We start from the raw sequence: 13,042 nt of genomic DNA on the forward strand, positions 1-13,042 counted from the left end.
TAACCAGTGATTCTTCCTCTCTTACGTGATGAGTTCAAAGTCTCTCCACCATCTACAAGGCACAAGTCCGGAGGGTGATGGAATACTCCCCACTTGTCCTGGATGGGGGCAGCCCCAACAACACTCAAGAAGCCTGACACCATCCAGGACAAAGCGGCCCCCTGCTTGTGTAGCATCTCCTTTATCACCTTCAACAGTCAGACCCTCCAGCACCGGCATGCAGTAGCAGCAGTGTGTACCATCTACAGAATGCACTGCAGTAACTACCGAAACTCTCACTCAGTAACTACCGAAACTCACACTGCAGTAACTACCGAAGCTCTCAATCAGTAACTACCGAAGCTCTCACTGCAATAACTACCGAAACTCTCACTCAGTAACTACCGAAACTCTCACTGCAGTAACTACCGAAGCTCTCACTGCAGTAACTACCGAAACTCTCACTGCAGTAACTATCGTAGTTCTCACTGCAGTAACTACCGAAACTCTCACTGCAGTAACTACCGAAGCTCTCACTCAGTAACTACCGAAGTTCTCACTGCAGTAACTACCGAAGCTCTCACTGCAATAACTACCGAAACTCTCACTCAGTAACTACCGAAACTCTCACTGCAGTAACTACCGAAGCTCTCACTGCAGTAACTACCGAAACTCTCACTGCAGTAACTATCGTAGTTCTCACTGCAGTAACTACCGAAGCTCTCACTGCAGTAACTACCGAAGCTCTCACTCAGTAACTACCGAAGTTCTCACTGCAGTAACTACCGAAACTCTCACTGCAATAACTACCGAAACTCTCACTGCAGTAACTACCGAAACTCTCACTGCAGTAACTACCGAAGCTCTCACTGCAGTAACTACCGAAGCTCTCACTCAGTAACTACCGAAACACTCACTGCAATAACTACCGAAGCTCTCACTGCAGTAACTACCGAAGCTCTCACTCAGTAACTACCGAAACTCTCACTGCAGTAACTACCGAAGCTCTCACTCAGTAACTACCGAAACTCTCACTGCAATAACTACCAAAGCTCTCACTGCAGTAACTACCGAAACTCTCACTGCAGTAACTACCGAAGCTCTCACTCAGTAACTACCGAAACTCTCACTGCAATAACTACCGAAGCTCTCACTGCAGTAACTACCGAAACTCTCTGCAGTAACTACCGAAACTCTCACTGCAGTAACTACCGAAGTTCTCACTGCAGTAACTACCGAAGCTCTCACTCAGTAACTACCAAAGCTCTCAATGCAGTAACTACCGAAGCTCTCACTCAATAACTACCGAAGCTCTCACTCAGTAACTACCGAAACTCTCACTGCAGTAACTACCGAAACTCTCACTCAGTAACTACCGAAGCTCTCACTCAGTAACTACCGAAACTCTCACTGCAGTAACTACCGAAGCTCTCACTCAATAACTATCGTCGTTCTCACTGCAGTAACTACCGAAGCTCTCACTCAGTAACTACCGAAACTCTCTTGACAGTACTTTCCAAACCTGTGACCTCTACAGCACCGAAGGACTAGGACAAGGGCAGCAGATCCTTGGGAACACCACCACCTACAAGATCCCCTCCAAGCCATACACCACCCTGATTTAGAAATATATCGCTGTTCTTTCACTGTCACGGGATCAGAATCCTGGCACTACCTCCCTGACAGCGTAGTAAGCTATACTGCGAGAAGGCCGCTCACTACTACCCTTTCAAGGGCATTTGGGGATGAGCAATAAATGATGAGGGGGTGACACAGTGGCTCAGTAGTTAGCACTGCTGCCTTACAGCACCAGGGTTCAATTCCACCCTCAGACAACCATCTGTGTGGGGTTTGCCCAATCTCCCTGTGTCTGCATGGGTTTCCTCCGGGTGCTCCAGTTTCCTCCCACAGTCCCAACATAAGCAGGTTAGGTGGGTTAGTTACGGGAAATGCAGGTTACAGGGATGGGGTAGGGGGATGAGTCTGGGTGGGATGCTGTTCAGAGGGGAGGTGTGGACATGTGGGCCGAATGGTCTGCTTCCACACTGTAGGGATGTTATGAGATGCTGGTCCAGGCATTGGGACCCACATCCCATAAACGAATGCAAAAACAAAGGAGAAATTACAAATTGTCTTCAATGATTATTTAGAGGCTAATGCTGTTGGATAATCACACTGGGTCCCTTGGAGAGCAGTGTGTAGATTCTGTGAGTTACTAAGAGTCTGACAGGCCACAGGGTGACAAGAACCAGAAAGGTCATTAGTCTATACAAGAGGAGGGCTTACAGGCACAAAATAAGGCACAATCTATAAATTGAGGGGTGGGTTAAGATTAGGGGGAAATCACTGACACTTGAGCATCCTGTCCCAAGTCCTCCTTCCCTCTCTAATATTCCCCCTTCCTTCCCTGAAAGTGAAGGCTCATGTTAGGATGTAGCTCTGCAGCACCTAGGCCCGTCAGCATACTTCATGGCACGGGGCATGGGGCATGGGCAGGAGATGCATCAGATAACGTGAGTGTGGAGGCTAATGGATGGGACATTGGGTTAGCCAATGGAACATGGTACAGGACCCAACCAGCGTCTAAGATAAACTCGAATCTTACTTTCCTCCTTTTTTCATGATTGCTTTCAGAAATCCTGGTTTACAACATGGCCCATAGTGATCAAACCAAACCTGTTCCCACCTCAAAAATTGGAAAGACCAGAATAAAAAAAAATGTAGAAATCGACATAGGTTTGCTTGCTCAGCTAGAAGATTCATTTTCGTGAACATCAACTAGCCACAAAACCGGCATGACCCTCTCTCACTGGTATTCTTACATTCAGATAAGGAAGGACACCACTTCGACTGGGACAACACATCCATCCCAGGACAAACCAAACAGAGACACGCATGAGAATTCCTAGAAGCATGGCATTCCAACTGGAACTCTATCAACAAACACATTGACTTGGACCCGATTTACCACCCCCTGAGAAAAAGAACAGGAAATGGCATCACTATAGGAAATGACATCACCACAGGAAAAGACATCACTAACCCAAAGAAACCCAAACATAGAAATAGAAAGCAGTGCTTCGTCCGGAGGCTCACTGATGATGTTACCTAGTATGGTGACGAAATGTCTGAAAATGAACGTTCCAGCTCAGTGAGCAAACCTACATCCAGAACCTCAACCTGAGCTACAAATCTTTTCAAAACTCGCCAGAATGTCGAAATATATCTCCTGATCAGATTTCACAACAAACACACTATCTGAATCAGAATACTCCTGAAATTTTGGAAACTTACATTTCATTTGTTTAATAATGGACTTGGAGATATCCAACCAATGCTGTAATGAAAATAAACAGACAAAGTTAAACAGCACTGTCCTGAAATGCAGCAAGGATATAACATTTAGGAAACAGCTGAAAGAAAGTCTCAGATTAAAAGGATCTTCCTAATCCCTGACCAGGAACCAAATGCAAAAAACATTGGGAGAGTTACTCACTGTATAATGTATGGAATTTCCCCCACGGGAAGGGGCAGGGCAAGGGGAAGGGGAATTGAATGATCCACATTATGGACCTTCAATCTGAACAAGATCAGACCAATCTTCTCCATTTGGTGAAGAAGAGAACTCCAGGATTTATTTAGTCTCCCAAACCTTTCATCCCATGCCCTGTTTGAATGGATTGAGGCCTTTTATTGAGGTGAGGGCTATACTGGTGCAAGTGGGACGACAGGGCAGGTGAGAACACAAATTGGTCAACAAACCGCCTTCCACAAGCAACATTTCCTAAAGAACACTCAAGATTGATTTGCTTTGACTCACTTCACCCAGAGAATGGTTGGAACTTTGCACGTGTAAGAAATGTTCCTGAGCACTATTACAGATGTTTGCAGAAAACAGCCTGAAAAATGGAATGCTTTCTTGTTGCAACAGCAGTGAATACCAGTCCAGGAACCTCAACTTCCATTTCCTGAAAGCTGGAACGATCAGGGGACAGTAGCATTAGAGAATTCCAGAAGCCTTCAAAATCTCCTTCCAGATTTGCAGATTAAGATAGTTCAGCTGTTAACTGTCAACTAAAAACTGCCTGCTCTTTACAACTGACAATGGCCTGAAATTCAATTTCCCATCAACAAACAGACTAAGCAGCATAAACATTCATCAGGTTGCAAAATACCAAAAATAATTGTTAAGCTCTGATCCTTACACGAAAAGATTAAAATATTATCTCACCAGTTCTATGAAATTGATTAGTTCTGTTGAGAGTAACCAATCTTTTCGGTGTCCCAAAAGCCAAGTCATTAAGATCAAAATTGTTCAGAATTCATCCATGAAATTCTGAATCAACTGCAATGGAATTGTTTTATCTGCTATTTGGTGAAATATTCAGAGAGGAACCATTCCCTCACTGTCCAGGATGAAAACTGCAGTTCCTTGTGTCCAGCTTGAAATTTCTCAGGCTATAAAACTGCCTGGCCTGAACTCAGGTTGCCCCCAGGGATAGACTGTCTACTTGTAGGATCAGGGAGAGCAGGACTTCCAACTGGCGATGGGGTCAGTAGGTTCATGGACCATTAGGAGAATATCTGCAAGCATTCGCCTGTCCAAAATAATGTACAGCATTAACAAGAGGATTCCTGTAGTGTCTCACCTCAGGGCATCTTAACACTGTTCCAAAACAGAGGCCCAGTTAAGATACAAATCATCCATGATCTTAGTGATAACCTAAAGGGCTGAATGGCCTTCTGCTCCTGTGTTATGTGCACTGAAACACAATGATGCCCATTATTGTTTATTCTCTGATTTAATGGAACAGGAAATTCGACGTTTCGGGCCAGAGCCCTTCATCAGGAATGAAGGGCTTATGCCCGAAACGTCGAATTTCCTGTTCCTTGGATGCTGCCTGACCTGCTGCGCTTTTCCAGCAACACATTTTCAGCTCTGATCTCCAGCATCTGCAGACCTCACCTTTTCCTCCTATTCTCTGATTTCTCTTGGTATTTAGACTAACAACAAGATCTCACAGTTATAAAATAAATCTGCAACAAAGCATCTTTACTTTAAATACCAGTTCTAAAATAGTAACGCATTACAATAAAATTCATAGGATTACTTTAAATCAAAACTTGATCAGCCATCTGAAGAGACACTAGGACGAGTGGCCAGAGAATTAGGTTTAAGTAGATTCTAAAGAAAAGAGAGAGGTGGGAGAGGTCTGGGGAGGGAATTCCTGAGCTTAGCGTGTAGACAGCTGAGGGAATGGTTTCCAAAGATGGAATGATTAAAAATCAGGGATTCTCAAGAAATCGGACATTATTGGCTGAGGGAAACAAAGTTTAAAGGACATTGGGAAAACAGACTCCCACATTATTTTATCTTCAAGTATTTGGGCAAGATTTCATTTTCTTCAACATATTCTTGTGTTTTATTAAAGACAAAAAATATGACCAACGGTGACTGCAGTCCTGCTTGTAGTGACCAGCTCCTTCTTTTTCCGGCTCACATCCAAGTCTATTCAGAGGTAAATTCTCTGGATTCTCTCTGGAATCATGCAGCTTTTTGTAATATGTCACTTTAAAAATAGTTTTATGGAGGACATAGGGCTTATGTGCAGGAGTAGACCATTGGTGTTTACAAATGGCTAGTAAAAAGTGAGGTCTGCAGATGCTGGAGATCAGAGCTGAAAATGTGTTGCTGGTTAAAGCGCAGCAGGTCAGGCAGCATCCAAGGAGCAGGAGAATCGATGTTTACAAATGGCTCCATCATTCGATATGGTCATGACTGGTTGTGATCTCTACTCCATACTCCTGCTGCCCGCCCTTACCCAGACTACACTGTCAATCAAAAATCTATCCAACTCAGCCTTAAATAAATTTAATGACCCAGTCTTCACTATTTTCTAGGGAAGAAAAATCCACTGACAAACAACGTCAGAGAGGAAACAATATTCCAAAAAGAGAGACATCCTACTCTGAAACTGTTTCTCCTTGCCCTAGGATTCCCTGCCAGAGGAAACGTCCTCCCAGTATCCTCCCTTTCAACTGTCCCCAGCATCTTGTACGCTTCAACAAGAATGACATTCATTTCTAAGCTGCAGTGAGTACACACCAAATCTGTTCCCCTTTCTTCATGTGAAGCCTTTCTTTCAAGGAATGAGTCAAATGAAGCTTTTCTGAAATTAATCTAATGCGTCCTTTTGCAAATAAAGTGACATAAACTGGACACTGTAATCAGGATGTCATCTCACCAGGGCATTGTACACGTAAAGGGAAAGATAGCACACTTGCCTAAACTTTAAATCTTTTTAAAACTGAAGGATTTTACTCCAATCAGTTTTCACCTGCTTTAATTTCAAACCTGGAGACTCCAGGGTGGTAACACTGAAGCTCAGGAACACACAGTGATATAGCATCTGAAACTGACATGGCGTTTTGCTGTCTTCACATTTACCACACCAGCGACATCTACAAACCCTGTAAAGGGTTATATCAGACCCTGCTCATTATTAATCCTAAACTTGGACCAGACAGAAGGGTGAGGTCAAAATCTCCTTTGGGTGAAATGAGCTGAACTTGAATGAGATTGAGCAGTCGCATTGTGATTGGTCAGGCCAAAACTGACCACAATTGAGTGACAATTGCAGATGAAAACAGTGGCCATGAGGTCTTTTATGTGAAAAATAGCAGCATCTCACCCAGTACCATAGAGATGAAGCAGCAATGCTAAAGGTAAAGATTAGGAACATTATAGAGACAGATTACACTATTACAAAACAAAAATCACTCTCCAGTTGTAAGTATTGTCAATGAGTTTGATACAACTGATGGCCTTGATAGGTTCCTTAGGGGGCAACTGTGGTGAATGCGATCAAGTAATTGTGGACTGGAGTCTCCTATAAGCCCAGAGTCTCCAGGTTCGAAAGGTACCGAGGCAAAAACCAATTGGGAGATTCAAGGAAGGGTACTTTCCTTTCATTTTTGTTGTACAGGCTTGATTATTGGTTAGTGGGAACAGGGAAAAGAAAAAGATAGCCAATCATGAATCATCCCACCCGGTGGTGAAAAGTTTGCTTGCTTTCTGATTGGCTGTGGGTACTGGGATGGATGAATTGGATAACCAATCAACCAATGTTGGGAATGTGTAGGTGGAGTTGATGGGAATTGGGTGGATCACCTGACAAACCCTTCAGGGAGATTTCCGTAAGGGGCATTGGTGACAACATTTTATTGCTGGATTTTTAACTTTTGTTGAAAGTAGAGATTGAATTTCTCAAACTGCTGTGGCTGGGTTCGATCTCTTCAATCAGATACTTTGGCTAGGCCTTGCGATGACTGACCTAGTTGAATGACCACCACACCCAGACTCATGCTGGGACCTGGAATGCTTAGGAACTGTTCTTCATTCACCAGCACTGACATCCCTTCACTGAGACACAATAATACAGGAGGCCAATCAGCCTATCGAATCTGTGCTCACTCTCAATTAGTTCCACTAAACCCAATCTTACCTGATAATTCTTCAAATCTCTGCTTCTCGTGTATTTGTCCAATTCTCTTCTGAAACTTATTACAGAGTCTGCTTCCAGGCTCAGTTAAAAATGTTCCAAATCAGATCAACTCACAGGGTGTGAGAATTCCCAGCAACCCACTGTCTTAAGACTGAGTGCTTCATTTACTAACCCTGCTACCACTGGAGATATTTCTCACATTTCATTTTAGCAAGACCTGTCATAGTGTGCACACCTGTATTAAACCTGCCTTAGTGTGCACACCTGTATTGAACCTGTCATAGTGTGCACACCTGTATTAAACCTGTCATAGTGTGGACACCTATATTAAACCTGTCATAGTGTGCACACCTGTATTAAACCTGTCATAGTGTGGACACCTATATTAAACCTGTCATAGAGTGCACACCTGTATTAAACCTGCCATAGTGTGCACACCTGTATTAAACCTGTCATAGTGTGGACACCTGTATTAAACCTGCCATAGGGTGCACACCTGTATTAAACCTGTCATAGTGTGGACACCTGTATTAAACCAGTCATAGTGTGCACACCTGTATTAAACCTGTCATAGTGTGCACACCTGTATTAAACCTGTCATACTGTGGACACCTGTATTAAACCTGTCATAGTCTGCACACCTGCATTAAACCTGCCATAGTGTGCACACCTGTATTAAACCTGTCATAGTGTGCACACCTGTATTAAACCTGTCATAGAGTGCACACCTGCATTAAACCTGTCATAGTGTGCACACCTGGATTAAACCTGTCATAGTCTGCACACCTGTATTAAACCTGTCATAGAGTGCACACCTGTATTAAACCTGCCATAGTGTGCACACCTGTATTAAACCGGCCATAGTGCGCACACTTGTATTAAATGTCTGCTCTTCCTTCTCTGCTCAAATTTGAACCATACCACTTTCTCTCATCTCTTCACACAAGTTAAGTGAGGAACCACTCGTCTTTATAGGAATAATGGAATATTGACAAGGTTTAATGCTGCCATGACAACCTTCTTGTTGACTCATCCTTATGTTCGACCCCTCTGCATAGGTGCAGTTTGCTGCACTGCAAACAGGGGGCACTGCTTGTATAAATAGCCAAGAACATCCACCTGTTTTGAATGGTGGAGTGGAATATTCTCACTGTGATGAATGTTGCTCTGTTAATGTTATCAGTGTCTGAGTCACCTCTGTGGTGAGCTCGGGGGACTGGGCCACTTAGTGACTGCTAGTCATTCTGTTCTGGCTTTACCTGTGAATCATTTCTCAAACCCCTTTTCTAAGGTGACCTTCACCAACAGAATAGCTTATTTAAATGCATACGTTGCCATGGCGTCTGTAATTTTTTTTAAGCAAAACCTGAAAAACCAAGTATTTTTGCTTTCAAGTTTTTAGAACGTCTTAATCTGTAATCCCAGAAATGCATTAAAACGCTTTTGACATCACTCAAAGACTCCCACAGGCAGCAGGAATAGAAACTAACTTGAAAAATTAGATGATAATTTATTAAACTGGAAGACATCTGTCAGTAGTTCTAGGCAAGGCGATGCTTTTCATCCTCTCATTGTACCATGTAATGAGCTTTCTCTCCCCTAATAATCTGTGAGACCAAATCCCACAGACTGAGAGGCAGTACAATCAGAATTAATTCCCCCTCACACATAGTAACACGGAGGTTAGACTGGCCCAGAACTTGCTTGAAAAATTCATAAGAGCTTAATGGCACTCCAACATTATTAGACTGTTTAGAAAAAGCAGCAGTTGATAGAATGAGACTGGGTGTGAGTGCCAACTCTCTATAAATTGCTGGGTGGTTTGTATGTCAGAACTGAAAATATAAAACTGCCTGAGCATAAGCTTTTAGATTGTAGATGAGATTTATGTCAACAGAACAAAATAAACTCCAGGCAAGGTCTTGGCTGTACCCTTTATCATTGCATTAAAACCTCTTTCGTTCAACATGCCCATTGTTCCTCAACAACCCAACCACCCCATGGCTCAACACTTCAACTCCCCCTTCCACTCCACCAAGGACATGCAGGTCCTTGGACTCCTCCATCGTCAGACCATAGCAACACGACGCCTGGAGGAAGAGCACCTCATCTTCCGTCTAGGAACCTTCCAAACACAAGGGATGAACTCAGATTTCTCCAGTTTCCTCATTTCCCCTCCCCCCACCTTGTCTCAGTCGAATCCCTCAAACTCAGCACCGCCTTCCTAACCTGCAATCTTCTTCCTGACCTCTCCGCCCCCACCCCACTCCGGCCTATCACCCTCACCTTGACCTCCTTCCACCTATCACATCTCCATCGCCCCTCCCCCAAGTCCCTCCTCCCTACCTTTTATCTTAGCCTGCTTGGCACACTTTCCTCATTCCTGAAGAAGGGCTTATGCCCGAAACGTCGAATTTCCTGTTCCTTGGATGCTGCCTGACCTGCTGTGCTTTTCCAGCAACACATTTTCAGCTCTGATCTAGCATTTGTCTTACATATACAGGAAGTACTGGAGAAACTCAGCAGGTCTGGTAGCCCCAATGGAGAAAAAGCAGAGTTAACGTTTCAGATCCAGTGAGGTCTGTTTCTCATCCAAATATCTCACCCCATCTCGTTCACTCTTAATCAAGGTAGTGACAGTGAGGAGACAATCCTATCCCTCACTGAGGTCCCAGGTAGCTCACTGTCCTCACTATGCAGTTACTACCCAACACTTTAACCAGTAATGATCCAAAAAACACCCTTCCCCTCAACCAACCCCTCGCCCACCTCCTCCTTCACCCTCTAACCAGCTATATCAGCTCTTTAAACCCATGAGAAAGATTACATTAGTGGATGAATCTTAAACTCTATAGTAACTACAACACCCACTCAATTTATCTTAAACATTTGTTTTTTGAGAATGATAAAAATTCAGACCTAATAGCAAGACTTTGTGAAGCATCAGAGACTGATGAGATCAGACAGTTTTAAATGACATGACTATATTTTAAACACCATACCGACTCACACTTTAAAAAATCCACCTGTGTTATCAAATTGCTCTAATTTTTAATAACAAACTGACTCAGGGGTTGTGACAAAGTATCACAGTGACACAGGAAGTAGTTCTCTTGACTTTTGGTCAGAAAGTTCAGGTTCGATGTCCACTCCATGTCAGAGCCAAGTATCCGGCTGCCAGCTCACGGGGCAGGATCAGAGCAGGCCCATGCGGGACAGATCAGATGTGTGATGTCACTAAGACTTGCCTGTTCTCTGAGCAGCCAGAATGACAGTGGCCCCTCCACTATCATTACCAAAACAGGCCATTTATGAATTAATCTTACTGTAGAATTTTGCTGTGCTGATCTTACTTACTGAGTCTGAAATCAGCACCACATTGATGACCCTTCATTTGAGCCACTGCTGGGAAGCATTTTGGGGAATCCTGAGCTTTAATCCTTTACAAAACTTGCTTTGATTTGACTGGCCCTTTAAAGAGATTTTTTTAAACGTTCAGTTTTGGAATGTGAAAAAGCTGAAATTTCTTTTCCCTGATCTTTTTCCTATGGGTCCTGCCCATTTTCCCACCTCAAGAATTTATCAAATTCCCTTTTGAAAGTTATCACTCACCCTCACTGTGGAACTAAAACTTCTCACCTCTCCCTAGACTTCTTTTGCTCAACTCCTTCAATCTGCATCACCTGAGCTACTGGCCCCTCTCCCACTGTAAAACAGCTTCTCCTTACTGACTTCACCAAAACCCTTCATGATACCGAATGCCTGAATTCAATCTTCCCTGAACCTCCCCTGTTCCAAGGTGACCAGTCTCAGAGTTTCTAGTTTATTCACATTCCAACAATGGGAGTCATGTGGTGATGCTGCCTTCATTGCCTGTCCTGTGTGACTGACCATCAGCATTCCTAAACCAAAAATAGCCAACAGCCAATCTGCTTTCTGCTCTATTCTCCAATTACAGTTGTTATAGCGGGAGGATATTAGTTCAAGTGAAGTGGGTAGACATTAGAAACTCCAAGAAGCAGAAAACAATGGCGGGGGTTTTATATACACTCCCCTCCCACCCCCAAACTGGAGTGGTAATGTTGGGGAGGGCATTGAACATGAAATTAGAGCTGCAAGGAATGAAGGTACATTTACTATTATGGGTAACATAATTTTGCATATAGACTGGGTAAACCAAATTAGTAACAATACTGTAGAGGAGGTGCTCTTGGAGAGTAGACAGGGTGGCTTTCTAGGTCAATACGTTGAGGAACCAAGCCATTCTGGACTGGCTATAGTCTAATAAGAAAGAATAATTGGCCCCTTGGGGAAGAGTGACCATAATATGAGAGAATATTTAATTAAGATAAAGAGTTGATTCTGAGACCAGAGTCTTGAATCTAAATAAAGATAACTACAATGGTATGAGGTGTGGGGTGCCTATGATAGATTAGGGTGTGTTACTTAGAGGGAGGAAATCAGTATTAGTAGGGAAATGGTGTTTGGAAAATTGATGGAAGTAGAGACTGATAAATCCCTAGGTCTCAACAATCTACATCCCAGAGTACTTAAGGAAGTAGTCCTAGAAACAGTAAATACAATGGCGGTTATCTTTCAAGATTCTACAAATTCTGGAACAGTTCCTAGGGGTTGGAGGGTAGTTAATGTAACCCCACTATTTAAAAATGAGGTAGAGAGAAAACAGAATTATAGACCTGTTGGGCTGATATTGTTAATGGAGAAAATACTAGAGTACATTATAAAAGATTTAATAGCAGAGGACTTGGAAAACAGTGTTAGGATTGGACTGAGTCAGCAAGAATGCTAAAAAGGGAAATCGTGCTTGACAAATCAATTGGAACTGTTCCAGGATGTAACTAGTAGAGTTGACGAGAGGGAGCCAGTGGATGTAGTTTACCTGGACTTTCAGAAGGCTTTCAATAAAGCCTCATATAAGAGATGAGCGTGTAAAATTAAAGCACATGGGATTATGGGTAGGGTATTGAGATGGATCAAGAGTGGTTGGCAGACAGTAAAAAGTACAAATAAATGGGTCTTTTTCCAAGTGGCTGAATGGCCTACTCCTGCTCCGAGTTTCTATGTTTTAATCGATTGAAACAACAATTTTGCTTCTTACAAACACTGAATCTTATTAAATGTATACACATTTTTCTCTGCAGTGTTGCCAGCTGTGATGGACGTATTCCATGCAGGTGTCATCCTCCCCCATTGGTCACCCAACACATCCATTCCCATAATGCTCCTCTTCATGGCCAATTGAAAGGTATGAAGGTTCTTCAGTCTCTGCTTCTTGACTCCTGGTCAAACAGTTTCTTTCCCAAATCCAGTAGTTACATGGCGAAAATATGCCAGCAGAGACCCCCTTTTAGATGAATTTTCAATTCCTGGTGACTTCAAAGCAATCCTGGTGGAAATGGCAACCTGAATTTTCATCAAGAGTTTCCAGTTACTTCCTGCAAAAACTGGACAAGGCGGAATTTCAATCTGCTCTAAATTAAAGCTTGTTTAAAAATCTGGACTGAGAAGGTTCTGGGAAGTGCAAGGGTTAGTGTTCT

At 43.1% G+C, this 13,042-nt stretch overlaps 1 protein-coding gene across 2 annotated transcripts in view; it reads right to left on the reverse strand.

Annotated features, from left to right (window-relative positions):
* The window catches only part of LOC132834159 (FERM domain-containing protein 5-like), a 243,112-nt gene that overhangs the window by 63,116 nt on the left and 166,954 nt on the right, over nucleotides 1-13,042 (reverse strand). For both annotated transcript variants that reach the window (XM_060852817.1, XM_060852816.1), the window contains one exon: nucleotides 3,274-3,316. In XM_060852817.1, the coding sequence (XP_060708800.1) occupies nucleotides 3,274-3,316 (43 nt within the window). The remainder of the gene's footprint in view (nucleotides 1-3,273; nucleotides 3,317-13,042) is intronic.

This window comes from Hemiscyllium ocellatum, chromosome 39 (genome assembly GCF_020745735.1).
Source record: "Hemiscyllium ocellatum isolate sHemOce1 chromosome 39, sHemOce1.pat.X.cur, whole genome shotgun sequence".
In the NCBI taxonomy this organism is placed as follows: domain Eukaryota; kingdom Metazoa; phylum Chordata; class Chondrichthyes; order Orectolobiformes; family Hemiscylliidae; genus Hemiscyllium; species Hemiscyllium ocellatum.